Genomic DNA, 22302 nt, shown 5'->3' with positions numbered 1-22302 from the left:
ATTCTTCCTTTCCAATCATATAGTACATTTCCCCAAGTTTTAAAGGTCTAAAAATAGACCACATCAAGTGGCTGACACAAATGAGTAGAATTAGGTGGTAGAAGCACAAATTTAATGTCCTGTTCCTGGCACAGTTTAATCCTGTTACATGACAGACGACTCTGGAGATTGCCTGGGAAGTGCCAAATTCATATTCTTGAGGATAAAAACCTTGTTTCACAAAGCACCTAGCATACAGCGCATGTTGATGTATTGATTATTCGGATGATTTCGAAACACATCGCTATTGGTTTTTGAAGATTTTTGAATGCATTCTAAGTTTATTTTTGAATGAATAATAAGTTGATTTTTGGATACGTGCGTAGTGTACTTGATATCTCTGCCAGGGGAATCCCCATCGCACCTAGAAATAAACTTTCCTGCAGACAAAAGAGGACGGGTGCTACACGAGCTGAGTGGAATAAAGCCGAACAGGTGAATGCCAATCGCTGTTTATGTGGTAGACTGGGTTTTCGAATGATCAGCGTTGTTATAATTGCTACCGAAACCGTAGGTTCAGACCACCAGAATTGAAATAAACGACTAGCAGTGGATTACATATTATCTTCTCGGTGTATCCAAGAAAATTAAATTTTGACCCAAAATTTTTTGCCAGACCGCAACACTAGTAAGGGCCAGTTGCAGCACAGAAAACGCGTTGTATGTATGCGTAATAATGTCTAACCGGAGAATAAATGTGGGATAACTAAACTGGTGATTGTGGTAAGGTTAGTGAAGCTAACCAGAGATTAAGTTTTGACACTGGCAGCAATAGTTGCAAAATTAGTGACAGCAAGGAGAAGAAGCTAGGACATCACAACATTATGGAAGAATATGAGGATTCCAAATAAAAATTTCGTACTACTACTTTTCGGTCTCATGTTTCAGCAACTGGAGAGTATGGACAAAATGTGAAACTATTTCGTAACATGAAGCTTTTTGCTTGTAGTAGGCCTAATAGGCATTTGATATTGCTACTTCTCGACTTATGTTCTGTTGTGTTACAGAAATGACCATTTGTGCCAAAACAGTCTTGTTTATTTGGTGTGTTACAATTGCTACAATATTAGGCAACCATGTTTCGTGGCAGGCTGAGTGCCGCTATCTAGTATTTCCCCAAGGCAAATTATGCGTTTTAGAGTGGTTCATGAAATTCTGCTCTTGGAGTATCCTTTAATGTCTTTTTTCTTTTATGACACAGTTTAAGAGCTTTTAATGTATTACACGTACGAACATATGGGCTTCCTGCGTCATCGTAGCTGTGCAAGCACAGTGACGTCTGTTACCTGGCACTCTCTGACTACTGCTGAAACGAACCTACTTCCAACAGGTCACGGAAAAATATTGCGAATGGTTTTTTGGTAAGCATTACTTTCAAAGTAAATTTCCTTTTACACAAGGTGAACTATGTGCAATAATGTAAGATGAATTTCTTAAATATCAGAGTGGTTGACTCTCATTTAAAAATAAACTCTTTGAGGACGATCATTTAGAAGAATTTTGAGCCTAGAAAATCAGACATTTGTGCCATTGTTAAAAATTTTACTGGCATATTTGTGTGATGTATCTTAGTGTAACACGTGCAAAAAAAGGTCAATGTTATACGTGAAAGCTTAGCTTCTCTTGCAGCTTATTAATCTTCAAGACTAATATTATATGTGGAAGCTTTAATTTTCTTTTATTTTCTTGTAGCAACACTATTAATTTAAATCATTAACTTTTCCCATTTGTGTGTCGCGCAACTTAACAGTGATGTTGCTATTGGCTGACTACATCACATGTCCTATGCTCTGAATATCGGCCAGCGGGATCGCGTGACGTGAGCTATGACTGGCTTACAAAAGTGCGTTGCAATCTCGATTTCAATGCTTCGGAAAGTAACATGTGGTGTTAGGTTAAATTCGAATTTATGCTTTCATAACATGAAAATATGCAGAGTACATGTTGCTGCACATCAAAGATCTTTCCAAAATATGTTGTTTCCCTGAGTTTCTTTTTCTAAAGTGCTGGGAAATTCCACACCAGTGTATAAAAACCATAACCATGGAAAGCATTGATAAGTTTTACAGTTCCGAGGAAAGGTACACTGTCACTGTCATGGAAAAAGTGTATTTTCACCTGGGAGAAAGTTTATTTTGAACTGGGAAAAAACCTGGACTGTTTTTTCCTTGTCCACGTATACACCCTAGTTAAGCATCTCTTTAATGCTCTCACGGTGACTAAACAATATTGTAACAAAACATGTCACTCTTCATTGGATCTTCTATCTCTCTTATCAGTCCAACCTGGCAATGGTCCCAGATAGATGAAGAATACTGAATAAATGGCTGAACAAGTGCCTTGTGACCGACTTCTTTTGTGGATGAATTACAATTTGTTTAATATTCTTCCTATGAATCTCAGACAGTTATCTGCTTATCCTACTATTTGTTTATTCTGCTCGTTCTAGTTGAGGTGGTTCCAGGTCGATACTTCCAGATGTTTTACGGTTGTCACTGTTTCCAGTAATTTGTCATGAATAGTGTAGTAGTCGATCTTTCTACCTGTATATGTGCAATATGTGTAATTTATTTATGTCCAGAGCGAATTGCTAGTCCCTGCACCATTCATCAATCTTTTGTTGGTCCCTATGCAAATGATTACTGCCTTCTGGTGGTGGTATCTTCTTATAGACAACAACATCATATGCAAACAGCCTTAAAAGAGCTCCTTGTACATTCTACTAGATCATTTATATACATTGTGTGATCAAAAGTATCTGGACGCCCCCCAAAAAATTAAGGTTTTCATATTAGGTTCGTAGTGCTACCACCTACTGCCAAGTACTCCATATCAGCAACCTCACTAGTCATTAGACATTGTGAGAGAGGAATGAGGAGCTCCGCAGAACTCACGGGCTTCGAACGTGGTCAGGTGATTGAGTGTCATTTTTCATACGTTACACTCCTAAACACCCCTAGGTCCACTGTTTCCGATGTGATAGTGAAGTGGAAAGGTGAAGGGACATGTACATCACAAAAGCGTACAGGCCGACCTTGTCTGTTGACTGACAGATACCGCCGACAATTGAAGAGGGTCATAATGTGTAATAGGCAGACATCTATCCAGACCGTCACACAGGAATTCGTAACTGCATTAGGATCCACTGAAAGTACTATGACAGTTAGGCGGAAGGTGAGAAAACTTGGATTTCATGGTTGAGGGTTGCTCATAAGCAACACATTATGCCGGTAAATGCCAAACGATGTCTCGCTTGGTGTAAGGAGCGTAAACATTGGACGATTGAACATTGGATAGCCATTGTGTGGAGTGACAAATCACGGTACGCAGTGTGGCGATCCAATGGCAGGGTGTGGGTATGGCGAATGCCCAGTGAACATCATCTGTCAGCGTGTGTGTACTGCCAGCCGTAAAATTCGGAGGCGGTGGTGCTATAGTGTGGTCATGTTTCTCATGGAGGGGGCTTGCACCACCTTGTTGTTTAGCTTGGCATTATCACAGCAGAGGCCTACATTATTGATTTAAGCACTTTCTTGCTTCCCACTGTTGAAGAGCAATTCAAGGATGGTGGTGATGGTTACACAACAACAACATCCCTGTAATGGATTGGTCTGCACTGAGTCCTGACCTGAATCCTGTAGAACACCTTTGGGTTGTTTTGGAATGCCAACTTCGTACCAGGCCTCACTGACTGGCATAAATACCTCTCCTGTGTGCAGCACTCTGTGAAGAATGGGCTGCCATTCCCCAAGAAACCTTCCAACACCTGATTTAATGTATGCCTGTGAGAGTGGAAGCTGTCATCAAGGCTAAGGGTGGGCCATCAGCATATTGAATTCCAGCATTACGGATGGAGGACACCACGAACTTGTAAGTCATTTTCAGCCAGTCGTCCGAATACTTTTGATCACATAGTGTACATTGTAAACAGTTACTGTCGTATCAAACTTCCTTGGTATACCTTTGAAATTACCCCAAGGAAAGCTGTACACAGGACCATGGCTTGTTACAAAAGAGGAGGAGGAGGAGGAGGAGGAGGAGGAGGTGGTGGAGGTCGTTGACAAACTTTCGCTCTTCATTCCACCTGTTCACCACTACTTCATTTTCTTTCTTCTGACAGTGCTAAAGACATTGCATCCTGAATGTAAGATGATGATGATGATGATACGAAGTAACAAATGTTATGTATACCTATGTATAGTGCATATAGTGGTCTCGATGCCATGCTCTTCTGCAGCTTCCATGGATTCATAGGTTATATTGTTAAAGGCCCCCCTCAGTATTCAGGAAAATGCTGAGAGCAATTCACTGAAAGTGCAGAGCTTTTCCACCTTCCCAACAAGTTGCTAAAGGGCTGTTTGATGTGATTTGCTCGATTGATGTCTGTGTTGGTTTACACTTACAGCAAACTTAGTTTATCTCCTTTCCCTAATTTGCACATCAACCAGTTTTTCTAATGTCTTTGAAAGATGGGGCGACAGATGGATCGGTCTTAAATCCTTGGCCTCGATATGATCAGTTCTCCTTGCCTTTGGAATGAAAACAACCCTAACTGTCCTCCAAGCATTAGGAATCACTCCTGCTGCTAGCATAACCGTAAACAGTCTACATAGAAATTTCATTAAAATCTCTCCTGCTTGTTGCAGTAGAGCTGGAAAGATTCCATCTTGGCCTGGTGACTTGAATGATTGAAATGTTCCCACTGGATTTTTTTCTGGCAGATTCCCAATTTGATTACCTGTAGGACAGTGCCTCTTGGAGATTAGCTGCTGTTCTATGTTACGTGCCACAGTGCATTGAGGAAAATAAGTCTTGAGGAGCACATCCAGCATTTAATTCGCTGTCCTGGTATACTCGCCATTCCCCTTCCATAGAGTACCTCTTGGATTAATTGGTATTCTGGTGAGGGTTTTGTGAAGTCTGGCACAAGTAGCTATACCTTCCAGGATGACAGTTGCACTTGCTTAATTACAAGGTTGTATTTGACAGGGGCCTTCAGGTATTTTACCCATTGTTCTTTTGTTCATGCAAGGTTGAACAGTCTCATTACCTGCTTTATTTGTAATTCCAGGTTATTGTTCCACCAAGATTTATTCCTGCTCGTACACTTTGGGCAGTTTTTTTAAATATGAGGCCATAACGGCAGACATCAGTGTCTGACATGTCCCCCGAAATCTACTGGATTCCCTATTGAAGTTCTGACCTCAGATAAGTGCGAGTTTGAGAACTTTGGTGTAAGAGTCACAGTCTGTTTTCCTAACATGCATATAGGCCATGATCTGACACCCATAACAACCACGAACTTAATATACACAGGGTCAGATAAGGAAGGCTCCAGTGCTACATGCCGTTGTTCAACATAGCTGTGCATTAAAATGGACCAAAAGTGACGCCAATTACTTCTTCCCTTCTTATATTCCTGGACGTAGGTTCCTTGTCCCAGTTCAGGATCTCCAGGTTACTCTACAGTAAAAAATTCAAGAAAATACTTACCTCTGCTGTTGGTGTTGCTGTTTCCCTCCACCAGGTCATGGGCATTAGTATTATAACAAACCAGCAATTGTTCATTCTGCTGTGAGCAGTTGTCTACCACTCTCCTCACTTCCTAGGAAAGACTAGTACTGTGTTCATAAGAAGGTAAGCTGAGGGCAATACAATTTTCATTGTGCTTCCTTTCTCGTGTTGTTTCATCCTGATGGTCATTAAGTCCTAGGAACAGAAGTCCACCACTGGCATGAATTAAATTCCATTCTTAACATACATGCCTGTTCCAGAGTTCTTTAGGTTTCTGCATAAATCAATTTACCTCCAGTTCCTTAGAGGCATTAAACACCCCCTTTTATAGATAGTGTTCTTGCATCAGGGCCACGTGCGCATCTTGCCCTCCTAGAAGCCGTTTAAAAATGTCAGTTGCTGTTTTAAAGTGTTGCATGTTTATCTGCTACACTTGCAGTCTCCAACTTGACACCATGGTCACTTCCTGCATCTTGTACCCAGTGGCAACTTGCGAGAACATCGAGAACAATTTCAGAACCTAGCCTCACATTGCCGCAAGGGATTTTTCACTGGTTTCTACAAGAAGGGTTTGGCTGTCCAGTACAACATTTCAGTTGATTACCCTCCAGTTCTCTTTTGAGACCTTCTGTTTCCGTACCCATAAATTCTCAGAGTCTCATGAGGAGTATCCTTAAGAAGTTTCGGTACCCATATTAATATGTATGTGATCTTGAAGAGCTCAGCCAATGTATTGACCAGAAACTTCACCTATTCCCACAGAGATATCTTGGGCACCATCTCCTTAAGCCAACAGACTGTTTTCATACCCTCACAGACATAGATAAGAGCACCCTTGTCCAGACAGACCCTCCTGAAATTGGGCTTGGACTTGCACCCTCCCCAGTCTTCTTAAATAGCCATCTGAACAGTGGATATCCATGTTGGATAATCATCATCCTGAAAACCAAGACTTCAGTACTATGGATCTGTTTCCTATTTCTTGCCTCAGCTTTTTCTGGATCCATTTATCCTGAGAAGTGGGAGTATTAGACTTCTCCCTTGGTCTCTTATTCCCTGTCCAATTGGTAGTAGGGGTCTGGTTATTACCTTTACTCTGAGACAGTCTTCTTCTTCTTCTTCTTCTTCTTCTTCTTCTTCTTCTTCTTCTTTTTTTAGGTTCTCAGTTCAAAACCTTTTAGTTCCATCCATTTATTTTTAGGAAGCCATTGTGTCCCTTCCTTTTTGTTCTTTGAGGAGTTTCCTCCTCTGAATCCCAGACAAGGATTTGATCTTGACCTTGTCCAGCTTCTTGTACTGGTCTGCAAACCAACCCAATTGTAGAAACAGCTTCTGTCAGTTCCAGCCCCAGTGTTTGAGTGTTTGAGGTCTCATCAAGCCCCCCAGTTTTTGTTTTATTTTCCATGTTGTCCATTTTGATCCTATGAGAATTAGGGATGTATTTAGTGAACACCACAGAACGCCATGCAGTGCAAGGCTAATTATTCAGGGAGGTCGCACTGTATACCTGAGGCAACATGATAACACATCTTGCTATGTGCCCCTTGACACAGATTGCATCACACATCAGGTTGGGTATCTGGGGGAACGACTGTGGGAGAGGATGAGGGAGAGATGAGGTGTTGTGGGATACTCTTTGTGTCTGGTACACCCATTGAGGCTTGTCCAGCATGGGTGACTCTGCCAGTAGCTGTGCTGCTGCCAGCATAGCACTAAGCTTCTTGTTAACATGCAAGCCTCTCCACCCACACGGACTGTGTTTCTACAAGGCTGTGTCCCACAGAGGACACTTGCCTAAGTGATGGGGAACCAATCGCTAGCAAGAATAGACTGACACTGCCATCTGCAAGGACTCTCAAAGATTATTGTGATTTAAAAATTAAGCAAAGTACTCATTGTGTAGAAGCAATGAAGGAAACTGTATGGACAGTGAATTTTCATACACTGTGCCCAGCAGATGTGGAAAGCTGGTACAAATGGCAGTAAGGGTTTAGTAACTGATGAGAAATATAATCAGAGAAATAGTCTGTCTATTGCAGTTGCAGAGGCAGTAAAGCTATTATTCAAAGTTTTGAGAAACACTGATCCACTTCCAAAGTTTTTGCGTGGCAGGAGACACTATACAAATAATTCTGTGAACAATGTCATTTAGACTCACTCTCACAAAACTGTGTTTGTGGTCATATACACTTCACACTTTCGAGTTTATGTTATTGCTAATTTTAGTCAAGGCAACTTGAATAAATGTGAAGTGCTGCAATTCCTAGGTTTAGGGGTAGGCTGTCACACCATTCAGCTGATGAGAAATTTGGATACTAAGAAATGCAGAAAACATGCTAAAGACCTACAGTGGGGGTGAAGACTAACTACAAAAGGTACCAAGAGGAAATTACAATTGGAAGATAAACCAGACACTGATGATCCAAGAAATGCAGTAGACAAGTTTTGATGTCTCAACTTTGGACTCCATTTTCCTTAAGTTTTTTGTACAAAAAGTACATTTCCTCAGTTTCTGTTCAACATAAAAAGCTGAAATTTTCAGGATATGCTCAATCATATATCTTGCATCACCTGAAGGTATCCTTAATATGAATATAAATGGTTTTTAACGTTTCATCAAGAAAATAGCATCAACACTTAAAAGAAAAATCAAGCTTAGGGGAAAAATTATATGTTCCCTTCTAAGAGATAACAGTAAATTCCTGTAAATTCAGCAGTTACACAAGAAATGTTCCTATGATCCTAGGGAATATCAAAACTTTGCTTGCAAAGCTTTGTGGTAATGTACTCGGATTTAGGTTGTCCATGATTTCCCTAAATAGTTTCAGGCAAATGCTGAAATGGTCTCTAAAAGGGCGCGGCTGCTTCACTTCTCCATCCTTCCCTAATTCAAGCTTGTGCTCCCTCTGTAGTGACCTCGTTGTCAACGGGACATTATACATTACTCTCTTTCTCCTCCTCCTCATCCTCATTGTACACTATCTGGATAGGGTATGTCATTTCCCTGTGGGAGCCATAGATTTGGAGAAATGGACGGTCTGCCAAAACTGCTCTATGTAAATTTTCATTATACAACAGGTGACTTAAAAAAACTTTCCAGTCACAAATGTTAGACACCTTAAATATAGTTCAAATATTTGGTTTGTACAGATCTGGGAGATCTTTTCTCTGAAGTTGGGGAAATGCAACAGCCAGCCTTACCACCAAAGCAGTCGCGGCAGACACCTACACCCACACAGGGCACCATTGCAATTCCAAGGCCACCATCAAGACGAGGAGAGGTATTAAATATAGTACAAAACACTATCTTAGATATACTGCATTTAAAAAAAATCAGTCTCTCAATCAGTGTGTCACCTAAGAGCCTAGTAGTCAAAAAGCCTGTTCAGTCAACCAGTTTAATTTTCCTGATTTCAGTTAGTCATGTGTTGCAAGCATGAGTATGTTCATTTAGAAAAGACAAAATTCCATTTTATAGTCTTCCACAGCTTAAATAATGACTCAAGTGATGCCAACATACTAAGCCTTGATGTTGTGGTAATGTAATAAAATTTGACATAAATAGACAATAATTGTATATAATTAGTGGTTAATTCCTCATTAACTTGTATGATAATTCAGTTTCATATATACAGTTTCACATCTTTTTACTTTGCTATTTATTTGACTGTACTAACTCCCCCCCACCACCAGATTCATAGTTTCCATTGTGTGAAAATATTTTGTGCTCTTCTCTCAACTTGTAGGGTCCATCTACGCGTGGCAGAATGAGTCCAGCTCCAATTGCGCGTGCGGATAGTGTTGGGAGCTTGGAGTTCCGCACAGCTGGCGTTCCAGTAGGATCATCACGAGGACCATCACCCCTTACTATTGGAATGGCTGACACCATACCACTTGCTGTTGCATTTCATGAAATTGTCCACTCCTACTTTAGAGGGACAGATGAAACAAAGTAAGCTGTAGGCGATACATTTCTTTTTGCCAAGTATTTATCATTCTGTTGTTCATCATTGTCACAATGAACAGTAGGACAAATATTAATAATAACTGACAGGTCTCACTACTTACCTTCTTCTCAGAGATAAGAACCACAACTCGCATGTCCCAGATAAAGATACTTAAGAGGAGAACATGGTAAGTGTCATAACCTGATTTCCCAGAAACTTTGCTCAGTGAAAAAGGGATCAAAATAAGCTAAAGTGTGTCCTGGGTTATCAGTACATATTTGGGCTATTTCTGAAAAACTATGGTTAAAGTTTTAGAGGTAATTTATGTGCCTTTTATCACGTGATTTCTTCAGATGAAATGGTGGCACAGTGGTTAGTGCCACAGCTTTTTAATTACCTGTTAACTATATTACTTTCATTTTTGTTTTTCATTTATATTTCCATGTCTGTAGAAAATGACTACACAAATGTTTTCCGGTGTATACTGGTATAACATTGTCCTTATTCGTCTACTAATTGTATGTTAGATGAATGAATTAAATAAGAAAATAATTTGAAATTGTTTTTGGTGAAATTCCTTTAGTGTATCTTGATTCATAATCAGATGCAAGCACCTGTTTTCAGAAAAGTGATTTGTTATGTGTGGTTGGCCCGAAATTATTCCCAGTGCACAAAATCTTCAGCAATGTTGATGAAATTTCTTTCCTGAGTGAGATTCATATGAAGAAATGTCACTGTGAGAAACTGTCCATTGTCTGATGCTTGTGTGTTTAGAATATTCATACAACTGGTGTCATCTAAGGGAATGCACCAAATCTTCCTGAAAAATAAACTTATGAATAAAATATAAGAATTGATGTGAGACTCAAGTATCAGAATATGAGAATTTAAACAGATTGTAACTCCTCAACATACCATATCCACATGTATTATATAATAAATGTATGACATTCATTGTGAAATCCAGTTGTAATTTTGCAATTAATATAATGCCATTATATCCCTTCATTTGCTATGAAACATTCATGTAGTAACCTTCTGTGGACATTAATATATAAATGAAAAACAAGAATAAAAGTAATAATTGTGTTTCGAACACAGGGCACAAAATTAAGAAGGTGCAACGGTAATCTCAGCGCCACCATTTCATCTGACAGTATGTGTCTCAAAAATATCTTGAAAACTTTGACCATCATTGCTTCAGGAACAGTTGAGTATCTAAACATCAGTAAAGGTGTGTGTGCTTATTTTGACTCCTTTTCCACTGAGTGAAGTTTCTTGGAAATTGGATGATGGCATTTGCCATGTTCTTGTTGTTAGTCAGTCTTAATCTGGTTTTCCAAAGGATTTCTCCTCAGAACATCATATTTTTCAGCTTTCAAATCAGATTATATTAAAGTTAAATGACAAAATTGCCAACTAGCGTCTTCATTGACGTAATTCACACTGTTCTTCTAGAGAAGCTTAAATTTGTAATTTCTGAGATCTTGAAATACTGGATTTCATCCTGTCAGGCTGAAAGAACGCAGAGTGTTGAATTAAGAAATCTGTGGAGTATACACAGTAATAGCTAATCTTGAATGGAGACTAATCGAGTAAATTCAGAACTTGAAAATGTGGTATGTTTTCTTGACAGTTAACTGGTTTTCTGCAAATGGACAGTCACTTAACTTCAGTAAAACGCAATACATGTAATTCAGATCAATGTTCTTAAATGTCCCTGCTCTGCTGTTTTTGTATTATGGGTAATATCAGGTGTTAGAGATGAACATATCAAAATGTTGACTGACTTTTCCTACATTCATTTGCTAATGTCATATGTCATATGTCATCATTTTCTGAGGTAAATCATAATTGAGAAAGAAGAGTTCATAGGACAAAAGTGTGTAACAAATATGTGGTTTCCACTCTAAAACATTCTGAAGACAGCTCTTCAAACTGGTGGGCATGCTGACAAGCCTTACCATACAGTTACATCCTTATGAAATGTGCTATCAAAAATCTGTCACTGTTTGGGGAAAAAAAAGGCAACATTAATAAATGCAGTACTAGAAGTAGCAATGATACACTACCTCTCTGTCCACCTTAGTGTGGCAAGGAAAAAGTGTGTGGTATTAAGCCGTAAAAACGCAGTGATGTGAAGAATCTAATCTGATTGTGCAAGAATATGTTTTTTTAAAGGATGTATGCATGAAAGAAAAATACTGTTATAGGCTTAGAAAGTATACTGGAACTGTAAAGCTGACTCGTTCACATTGTAGAGAGATATGGCAGTTATGATCCATGGAACATACATGTTGTTAACTAATGGACCTAAAAGTTAGTATACGTAGTTACGTTCAATTGGTGTCGTCATATAACGTTTGTATGCCTGTGTAGTTAAAATGTTAGTGTTCTTGCATGGCTTCTTGCCTAATGAAGGGATTAACCTAAGTTGTTAAATTAGTAATATGCATTGTTATATAAGCTTTTCTTTGCCAAGACAGTATGCCACAATGAATCAACACATCACATTAGTAACATCAGAAAAATACATGATGTATCAAAAAGAATCATCCAATTTGGTCCTTCTTTTTCTGTAACTAATAAATATATACAATGAATTTTAGTTTTTGACGAATGGGAAACTCAGTTTTTTATTTTTATTTTTTAGGTTGTGCTGCCCGTGAGATGTAAAACTCGATAGTCTGCTCTTTCCAGCAGTATTTTGTTCACACACATAACTTGGATAACATAATAGTTAGTTTTCGAAATCGTGATTCTTTTTGGTACACTCTGTACTACAATATACATTTTTATGTAGGTGCTCCAGAATCAAAATTTCAAGTCATCTATTATACGTTTATCAAATTCCTTCACTGTATAAAATGCTTTGACTTTTACTGATTTTGTTGTTATGTTTTTGAATTTGTTCAAAGGCACTAAGTGGCTATTGTTAGGCAGTTTGTTAAAAGATGTGATGAGGTATATTTAGAACTGTTGTGAACGTTTGCTAGTCTGACATTTTGTTTGTCAACTGTGTGTCCATTTCTTGTGTTATGGTGCTCTATTGACATCCTAAGGTGAGAGCTATCCAGATTTTAGCATATACTAGGCAACTATAAACGTATGTGCTAGGGAGTGTCATAATAATTAATTTCCTTGAAGTAGTGGCTACACGATTTCTATGGTGCTAGCCCCACAATGCCTCTGATAGCCTTTTTCCCCATATAAATCAGGGTGTATATGCCCCGGAATAACCAGAAAAAAAACTGGGAATTTTTTCATCTGGAAGAAATCCAGGAAAAACATTGGAAGTTCTTAGGATTCCAGGAATTTCTCATTGTTTCAGTTTTCAGTTAAATTTTGTATAATTTTGACTGGTAACCACTGATACTCCAACAAAGAATTTTACTTTAGCCAGCTTCTCCAGAATAATACTGCAGCAATAAAACATAAATGAGAAAAAAACACCAAAATAAAACTTTAATGGCAAAAAAATGTGCCATTTATGTAATCAAAAAACAGTGCAACATGAGCATCTGAGTGAGCTGTGAGAGAGCCCTTGTCTGCTCTGACCTTCTGATCCATTCACTTCTCCGTAAATTCTTTCTAAGCTCTGCCATCATACTGCCATCAGTGCCTCATTCTTCCTGCTCCTTCATATTTCATCATCAGAAAACGTACTTCTCAGATGTCAACTAATTCCGAATGAACTGCCCCTGGATCAAGGGTCTGATGACCTACTTGTGTAGTCCCTTGACTGAAAGAAAGTGAGAGAGCGAGCACACTGGCTATCATAATCATTCAGATCAGGAATTACCGAGTTTGCCTGTAGCTTCACTGACCTTTCCACAAATTAAATCACTATTGAAAACTGTAAGTTGCTTTATTGTGCAATGGTGCCAGTAGTGCTTCTGCCTTGCTCACATCGCCTACAGTGTTCCTTTTGACTATTTATTTCTGTTTTTGTGACTTCATAAGCTGATTTACATTTCTTTAAAGATTTAAGAATGTGTCTATCATTGGCCTTGCATTTTTACTGCCTTAATTGTTGACATGTAATGCTTTTTCATGATTGTGTATTTATCTGCCTAATGTGATTTACCATAATACAGGAACATTGAGATTCTTATATTATTTAGTTGTGATGGGTACAAATTTCTTTAACTCATTGGTTTAGAATGTGGGTTTCACTTCCAGTAATTCTTATAATGCTAAGGGCATTTCTCTTTATAGACTTCAGTTAGCATACCTAAAAATCTTGTGGTTGACACATTAGTGTCCATACCATGTGTAATTATTTCATTCCACTCAGTTAATCTTAATCTAGATCTTAATTTTTTAACTTCTGTTCATTAATAGATCTATTTACTCTCCACTGACAGGTATGTGCTTTATTATCTAAGGGAAATGTTAAGCCACAGCTTTCATGGTTCAAAATACCTATTTTAATTCAACTAGACTGCATTCTGCTTAAGTGAAAATAACTCTTTCCAGACATGCAGTCAGTAAGGAACCCGATGCAAACTTGAAATATAACTTATTTCACAATACATTTTTAAGGGCATTTGAAAATTGTTTTCCCAAGAAAATAGTTAAACATAATTCCAAGAAAACATATAAAAAACCTTGGCTAACTAAAGGAATAAGAATATCTTGCAACCGTAAAAGAGAACTGTATCTAATAGCAAGAGGGAGTACTGACCCCGAAATTGTTCAATATTATAAAAACTATTGTGCGGTACTAAGAAAAGTTATTAAAAAGTCCAGAAGCATGTGTATCATGTCTGAGATCAGTAACTCTGATAATAAAATTAAAGCAATTTGGAATATTATTGAAAGGGAAACAGGGCAACCAAGAGCACAGGAAGACTTTAGTGCAATAAAACTGAATGACAAGTGCACTAACAAACAATCAGAAATTGAAAATATTTTGAATAATCATTTTTTAAATGTTGTGGAGAAAATAGGATCTAGATCTTCACTATAAGAGGCAAGGCTATTAATAGAAGAGGCCATACCTGCGCAGTTTGAAACAACTGTAATTCCACCAACCTCTCCCACTGAAATCAGTAAAATAATAAACTCACTGAAAAGTAAAAGCTCTTACGGAATTGATGGCATTTCCAGCAAAGTACTTAAAGCTTGTTCCCCACAGATAAGTAGGATTCTCAGCCACGTATGTAATAGCTCTTTGGAGCAGGGTGTTTTCCCTGATAGACTGAAATATGCCATTGTAAAACCATTGCATAAAAAGGGGGATACGTCGGATGTCAACAACTACCGCCCAATCTCTCTTCTGACAGCTCTATCAAAAATTTTTGAGAAAGTAATGTATTCAAGAGTAGCCTCCCATATTTGTAAAAATAAAGTACTAACAAAATGTCAGTTTGGTTTTCAGAAAGGCTTTTCAACAGAAAATACTATATATGCTTTCACTGATCAAATATTAAATGCTCTGAATAACCGGACATCACCCATTGGTATTTTTTGTGATCTCTCAAAGGCCTTTGATTGTGTAAATCATGGAATTCTTTTAGATAAGCTAAATCATTATGGTTTGAGTGGGGCAGTGCACAAATGGTTTAATTCATACTTAACTGGAAGAATGCAGAAAGTTGAAATAAGCGGTTCGTGTAATGTTAAAACAACAGCTGATTCCTCAAACTGGGGTGCTATCAAGCACGGGGTCCCACAGGGTTCGGTCTTAGGTCCTTTACTGTTCTTGATATACATTAATGACTTACCATTCCACATTGATGAAGATGCAAAGTTAGTTCTTTTTGCTGATGATACAAGTATAGTAATAACATCCAAAAACCAAGAACTAAGTGATGTAATTGTAAATGATGTTTTTCACAAAATTAAGTGGTTCTCAGCAAACGGACTCTCTTTAAATTTTGATAAAACACAGTATATACAGTTCCGTACAGTAAATGGCACAACTCCAGTAATAAATATAGAATTTGAACAGAAGTCTGTAGCTAAGGTAGAATTTTCAAAATTTTTAGGTGTGTCCATTGATGAGAGGTTAAACTGGAAGCAACACATTGATGGTCTGCTGAAACGTCTGAGTTCAGCTACGTATGCTATTAGGGTTATTGCAAATTTTGGTGATAAGAATCTCGGTAAATTAGCTTACTATGCCTACTTTCATTCACTGCTTTCGTATGGCATCATATTCTGGGGTAATTCATCGTTGAGTAGAAAAGTATTCATTGCACAAAAACGTGTAATCAGAATAATTGCTGGAGCCCACCCACGGTAATCCTGCAGACATCTATTTAAGGATCTAGGGATCCTCACAGTAACCTCACAGTATATATATTCCCTTATGAAATTTGTTGATAATAATCCAACCCAATTCAAAAGTAATAGCAGTGTGCATACCTATAACACCAGGAGAAAGGATGATCTTCACTATGCAGGGTTAAATCTGACTTTGGCACAGAAAGGGGTAAATTATGCTGCCACAAAAGTCTTTGGGCACCTACCAAACAGCATCAAAAGCCTGACAGATAGCCAACTAACATTTAAAAATAAATTAAAAGAATTTCTAGATGACAACTCCTTCTACTCATTGGCTGAATTTTTAGATATAAACTAAGTAAAAAAAAAAAAAACTTAATCATTAGTGTCATGCAATATTTTGTGTAATGTAATTTCTTGTACAGACATCTTTTATTAACCTGACACGTTCCACATCATTACGAAGTGTCGTATTCATGATCTATGGAAAAGTATTAATCAAATCTAATCTAATCTGGTGGGCTTGTCATTTGTGCAGTAAAATTTAAGTATCTTAATGTGTTAAGTAAATAGCTTATAACTATCCTTTTAACCCTAATATTGATATTAATGTAACAGTGTGCTATCATTCTCACTCTAAGATTTTTATTTTTGAGAAGCAATACTTACTAAAAACAAGTCTTCATTGCGATTGGGAGTATGATACACAGAGACAATTACAATTTCTAGTTTTGGAAAAACTAAAAGATTCTGTACAGAGATCATGTACATTTACAATTTCATAATTTACTTTACGTGTTTTTTTTAATGTAGATGTGGACCTGGTGGTCTAGCAGATAGAACACTGGACTCCAGCTCTGGACTTCATGGCTTCAGTCCCAGATAGGAGCAGGGATTTTTCATCAGTCGATACACTCCGGGACATCCCTAATTCCACTTGACCTGCTATGAAAAGAGTACTGGGGATCTATCGCGGGTTGGATGTAAAAGGCATCTGGGGTGATGGACCTGCCATGTGCCCCCCCCCCCCCCTCCTATTGCCATATTGCTGAAAGACTGTACTTCATCTACAGTCAGGCCAGTGGCCCAGTCACATGCTTAAGCCACGGACTTTACAGTTACCTTTTATTAATGCAGACAGAGGTTCCACATTTTATGGTTGTTTTACAGAAATCTAGTTTATAGCCATCTGGTATAGGTCACTATAATTTTCCATATGATAATGGGTGTTCATTTAACATAAGCACCCTACAATTTATCTTTTCCAACCAGTATTGTAGTTCTAGATATTTATTTTTTTAAGGACTGATATGTAAAAGGGAAAAGGACAAAACAACCATGGGTTACACAAGAAATGATTTCCAAAATGGAGAGAGAAGAAAATTTAAAAACAAAAACACTGAAGATGCAAGAAAGATGTACCAGAGGTTAAATATTGAACTGTGAAGAGAAACAGAGCAGGCTAGGAATGTGACACAGTTGAAGAACTGGACTGGAAGGGAAGATAAGACTTATTATACAACAGAGTAAAGACTATGACATGGGATCAAAACAGAGCAGTAAGTGCTACTATGGAAACTTTGGGTAAATACAAAAAGCTAGCGTACAAAAGATTGTGACATTCTTCAGAGATGGGAAGAATATCTAAAAGATCAATATAAAACAGATCACAAACCAAAAACTCTGGAATTGGAATCACTCAACAGTGTAAGTGATGATGAGAAAGGGCCAACCATCATAATTGAAGTAGTTAAGTTTGCCGTAGCTGCAATGAAAAATGACAAAGCAGTAGGTACAGATATGATACTGGGAGAAATATTAAAATTCTTGAACGAAGATGGAATTGGAGAAATATTGAGGGTATGTAATAAAATATGACGGTGGTGAATGGCCTGAGGAGTTTTTGAGAACAGTAATGATTCCATTACCGAAAAAAATGAGGAACCAAGAAATTCAGTGACCACAGAACAATCAGCTTTGTTTCACATGCAGCCAAAGTGATGTTAAGAATAATTAATAAGAGCTTTGAAAAAGTAATGGAGGAGAATCTTGGCAAGGAACAGTTTGGCTTTAGACGGAATACGGGCACCAGAGATGCAATTGGGCTCCTACAAATCTTGGGAGAAAAAGGAAGAGACCTTTATACGTGATTCATCAATCTAGAAAAGGCATTTGGCAATGTGGCTTGGGACAAGTGGCACCTATGATGAGGGAAAAAGAGTGGACTGGAAAACCAGAAGACTTGTAAACTCATTATATCTGAATCAAAAAGCCTCAGTTAAAGTGAGAGGAGAAAGTACAAACTGGGTCGCACTAGGTAAAGGAGTAAGACAAAGATGCTATCACCTACCCTATTCAACCTCTACTTGGAAAATATGATGGACCAATGCTCATTAGATGACAAAGTAGTAGTAATTGGAGGAAGACGAGTGGGCGTTTGAGGTTTGCTGATGACATGGTCCTTCTAGCCCCAGGGGAAAATGAATTACGGGTTTAGTGGATACCATTGAAGCTAACGGAAACAAAATGTGGAATGAAAATTAACACAAAGAAAACAAGTATTAGCACTAAAAGGAAATAAAGAAATAAAAATTATGCTGAATGGAGAGATATTAAAACAGGTGCAAAATTTGAAGTATCTTGGAAGTAGGATAGACATCAACTGGAAGTGCAGTACAGAAATTAAAGCATGGATAGCAATGGCAAAAAAGGCATTTTATACGAAAAGGATAATTTTCTGGAGCAGTCTGGACAGAGAACTGAGGAAAAGACTCGTAAAATGTTTTGTATGGAGTGTTCTTCTGTATGGCACTGAAACATGGACTTTGAGGAAGAAAGACAGAGAAAGGCTGGAGGCTTTTGAGATGTGGACATGGAGGATGGAAAGAATAAGTTGGATGGACAGAGTAAAAAATGAAGATGTACTGAGAAGAGTAGTAGAGAAAAGACAGTTACTAGGTGTAATAAAAAGAAGAAAAAGAAATTGGATTGGGCATATATTAAGAAAGAGTGACGTACTGGTAAAAACAGTTTTAGAAGGTCATGTAGAAGTGAAAAGGAAGCAAGCAAGCAAGCTAGCAAGGAAGGAAGAGATTTCAGATACTGGATGACATGATGGACAGTACAATATACAGCAGCCTTACGAAGGAAGCAGTGGATTGCAGAAAATGGAGAGACAAAGGACCTGCTAATATAGCAGAAAACTGATTAATGAATGAATACATTAACATGTAGTAACATTGAACTATTTTCATTGTAAGCTGGTATTAATGATTCTGCTTCAGAATTAAGAGTATCATGTATTGTATTTGTCAGTTTTGTTGTGCATTCTGCTACATTTACAGTGCCACTGATCTGTTGTTTAAATTCTACATTTTGTGTGTGTTCCTTTTGTATGTGCAATTCGTCAATTTTTTAATTTATTATTATTTTTTTTTACCAAAACCAGAATTGGCCCATTTTTACAGTATCCCTGTGAAAGAGCACCCAACACAATTACAGACTAGCTTCTGGTAATGTTTAATATTTCCTCTATAATCTGGTTTAGTTTAGTAGCAAGTTCTGTTTTTCTACTGTGATTCAAGAGCATGCCATGTCTGCTGAAATGGACTCTTTCATAGCTACAAATTAGCCCAATCAGTCAAGACCACAAAAGGTTATTTGGGTGAAGAAAATCATGTGGCTGCAAATTTTTGCACAGTGCTAGGAATGAGTGTCCTGAACAACATACCAGAATTCTGACCAGAGAGGTGCCAGTGTTGGGTTGGAGAGGGGAAGGGGGGGGGGGAGATTGTTTACAGGTCGCTTTTATATGTTTTGCATGGAGAATTCAGCATCCGCACTTAGTGAAAAACTTTCCTAGCACGCAATTAAACAACATCAATTTTCATACAAAAAAGGTCTGACTCATTTTTTCTCTAGGACTAATAGTTTCTGCCTTCCAGGGGATGGAAAAATTGCATATTATTAAAAGCATTTTTTAGCAGTATAAAATTAATGCTTATCTTTAAATGAAGTAGGCCAGAAACAAATATTAAATGTTTGTTAGATGTCTAAGTGCAGGAGAGCCATATTAAGCGATAAATTGTGTACTGGGGTTGTAATGTGATGAAGGGGATGTGCAGTACAAGCACAAGAGAAGGTAGGTCACCAGATGGTTTTCATTGGCTTTTATTCTCCATAGGTCTGCAAACTGAATATTGAGAAGATGATTCCCCACTCCATCTACCCTACTGTATCCCAAGAAAGAACTACAGGATGTTTCACAGCACTCCTTATGAATCACTAGTGGCACAGTGCACAGGCATGCCTGGGGATGTTTATTTTCGACAAAATACATTAACACTATATGGAATGCAGATATGAATTACTGCTAATACCAACACAAGAAGCACGCATGGACAGAATATATGTAAATCTCTGCACACCGTTCTACAATGCTAGAGGAAAAAATTGATTCTTAGTCATCCTATATAACAGTTGTAGTGTTCTTCGCGGAAAGGAAACTTCCACCACTAAGAGTGCTGCTTGATAATGTTTACAGAGGGGCTGTACTTCCCAACCATTTCCTGTGTAGTTCTCTTATGTGAGTAGACAAAATAACTTCACTGAGCTAATGTTTATTTAGTATCATTATTTTCAGCTTATTGAGTGAGTACTTACTGGCAGTTAAGTGAGCAATTGTTATGTGAAAAAGGTCAACAGCTGGAGCTGTCAGTTTTCTACCACGCTGAACAGCCTGTCACAAGTGTAACATGCTGGCAATATGTATTTAACAATGTCGATTTCATTCTCTCCACTATCACTGCGTGGAATATTTTTCGCAGCATGAGTCGTAAAAAATTCATCACTTCAGCATCAGTTCTCCCAAATATGAAGATGCCCAGAGGCTTAAATTGCATCTTTCTGTAACAGAAGTAGGTCACCTAGGTGTTACAGAACTTGAGCTACTTCAACACAAGTCAGTCACTGCATTACAGCAAATTACTGTTATAGGATTCAACATGACCAGTCACATTCGATCAAACATACTCATACCCTTTTGGGAAATATACTTTTGATGTGTGACAAGTGACTTGACTTGTTTCACCCCACTGTAGAAGTGCAAACACTTCCTGACTGTAAGAGATTTGTGCAGCATACAAACAACACAGTTAATGGTGAGAAGTACAATAACTTTCTCATCATTCATTCGTTCTCCACAGAGTGACTGCAAAACGATTATGTGCCTTTACAATATGTTGTCAATGATAGACAGCAGCAGGTTGTTACATTTAGCAATCTAATCACCAACATTAGAGTGGTCACTTACAAATTAAACACTTGTTAGACATTGTTTACATGAATGTATTGTATACGGAAGCTTACTTAACACTCATTTAATAAAGTGAAAATAGCTCCAGTATATTAACAAGAGCTCAGTGAAGTTATTTTGTCTACTAACCTAAGAGAACCAGGCAGGAAATGCTCAAGAGGTATAGTGTGTCTGTAAACTGAAAAGCGAGCAGCCCTCTCTGTTGGAGAAGAAGTTGCCTTTTGCAGAAGGATGATAGAGCTGCTTTACAGGATGACTACGAATCAGTTTCTCCTCTAGCAATGTAGAACAAAGTACAGAGATTCATGCAGGTCCTGTCAATATGAGTTACTTGTATCAGTATTATTAGGAGCTTATATTTGTATTCCATGTAGTGTTAATGCACTGTTTGGAAAATATACACGCCTGGAGATGTGTGCACACTTTGTCATCAGTGATTCATAAGGTGCCCTGCGGAGGGTCGGTATAACCTTGTGAAACACCTGCAGTCGCCTCTTGTGACATAGTGGGGTAGAAAGAATGGGGAATCACCACCTCGATCTTCATTCTGCAGACCTATGATGGATGGAAATGCACAAGCACAATTTAGCGACCTGCCTTCCCTTATGCTTCTATCTCTCACATCTGTCTGCCCCCTTCACCTTGTTACAGACTCGGAACACAATTTATCCTTTAATATGGCTCTATTGCATTTAGATATTGTATGCACACTTAATATTTGTTTTTAATTGATTTTATTTGGAGATAAACCTTTATTTAGTTCCATTAAAAGAATATTTTTAATAATTTGTGATTTTTTTTCATCCCCTGTAAGGCGGAAACTGTTAGTCGCAGAGGAAAAGGAAATGAGTAGGCCCTTCTTTGTAGGAAATTAAATGTAGTTTAATTTGGTACTGGGAAACAGTTTTGCTACAAACTGTGGCTTTCAAATTAACAGTTACTAGAGAAAATCTTAAAATTGAACTTTAAAGGCCCTCACATTCAAATCCCACCTGTCAGAATTTTTAGTGTCTTGTACATGACATTCACTACTAGCATTTAGCAAAAATTTGTGACTTCATCACTTATTTCCCTAATTTTCCTTCGTTCACTGGACTAAATATCTAATACCTTTACATTCACAATTAAGTGCAAAAGTATTTTAGTTTATCATAGTTAGCACAATTTCTCTGTTAACGCAGAACCAATCAAGCGTGTCATTCCTATGTGCTGAAGTTGTTACATAACATACCATAAATTTAAAAATTGCAGCACTGT

General features: G+C 37.9%; 1 protein-coding gene across 9 annotated transcripts in view; it reads left to right on the top strand.

Annotated features, from left to right (window-relative positions):
- Positions 1 to 22302, top strand: part of LOC126297664 (F-BAR domain only protein 2) — a 296630-nt gene that overhangs the window by 156374 nt on the left and 117954 nt on the right. For all 9 annotated transcript variants that reach the window (XM_049988748.1, XM_049988756.1, XM_049988754.1 and 6 more), the window contains 2 exons: positions 8704 to 8834; positions 9300 to 9505. In XM_049988748.1, coding sequence (XP_049844705.1) covers positions 8704 to 8834; positions 9300 to 9505 — 337 coding nt within the window. The remainder of the gene's footprint in view (positions 1 to 8703; positions 8835 to 9299; positions 9506 to 22302) is intronic.

This window comes from Schistocerca gregaria, chromosome X, assembly GCF_023897955.1.
Source record: "Schistocerca gregaria isolate iqSchGreg1 chromosome X, iqSchGreg1.2, whole genome shotgun sequence".
NCBI classification, from domain to species: Eukaryota; Metazoa; Arthropoda; class Insecta; order Orthoptera; family Acrididae; genus Schistocerca; species Schistocerca gregaria.
This window is presented reverse-complemented; position numbering and strand designations above follow the sequence as displayed.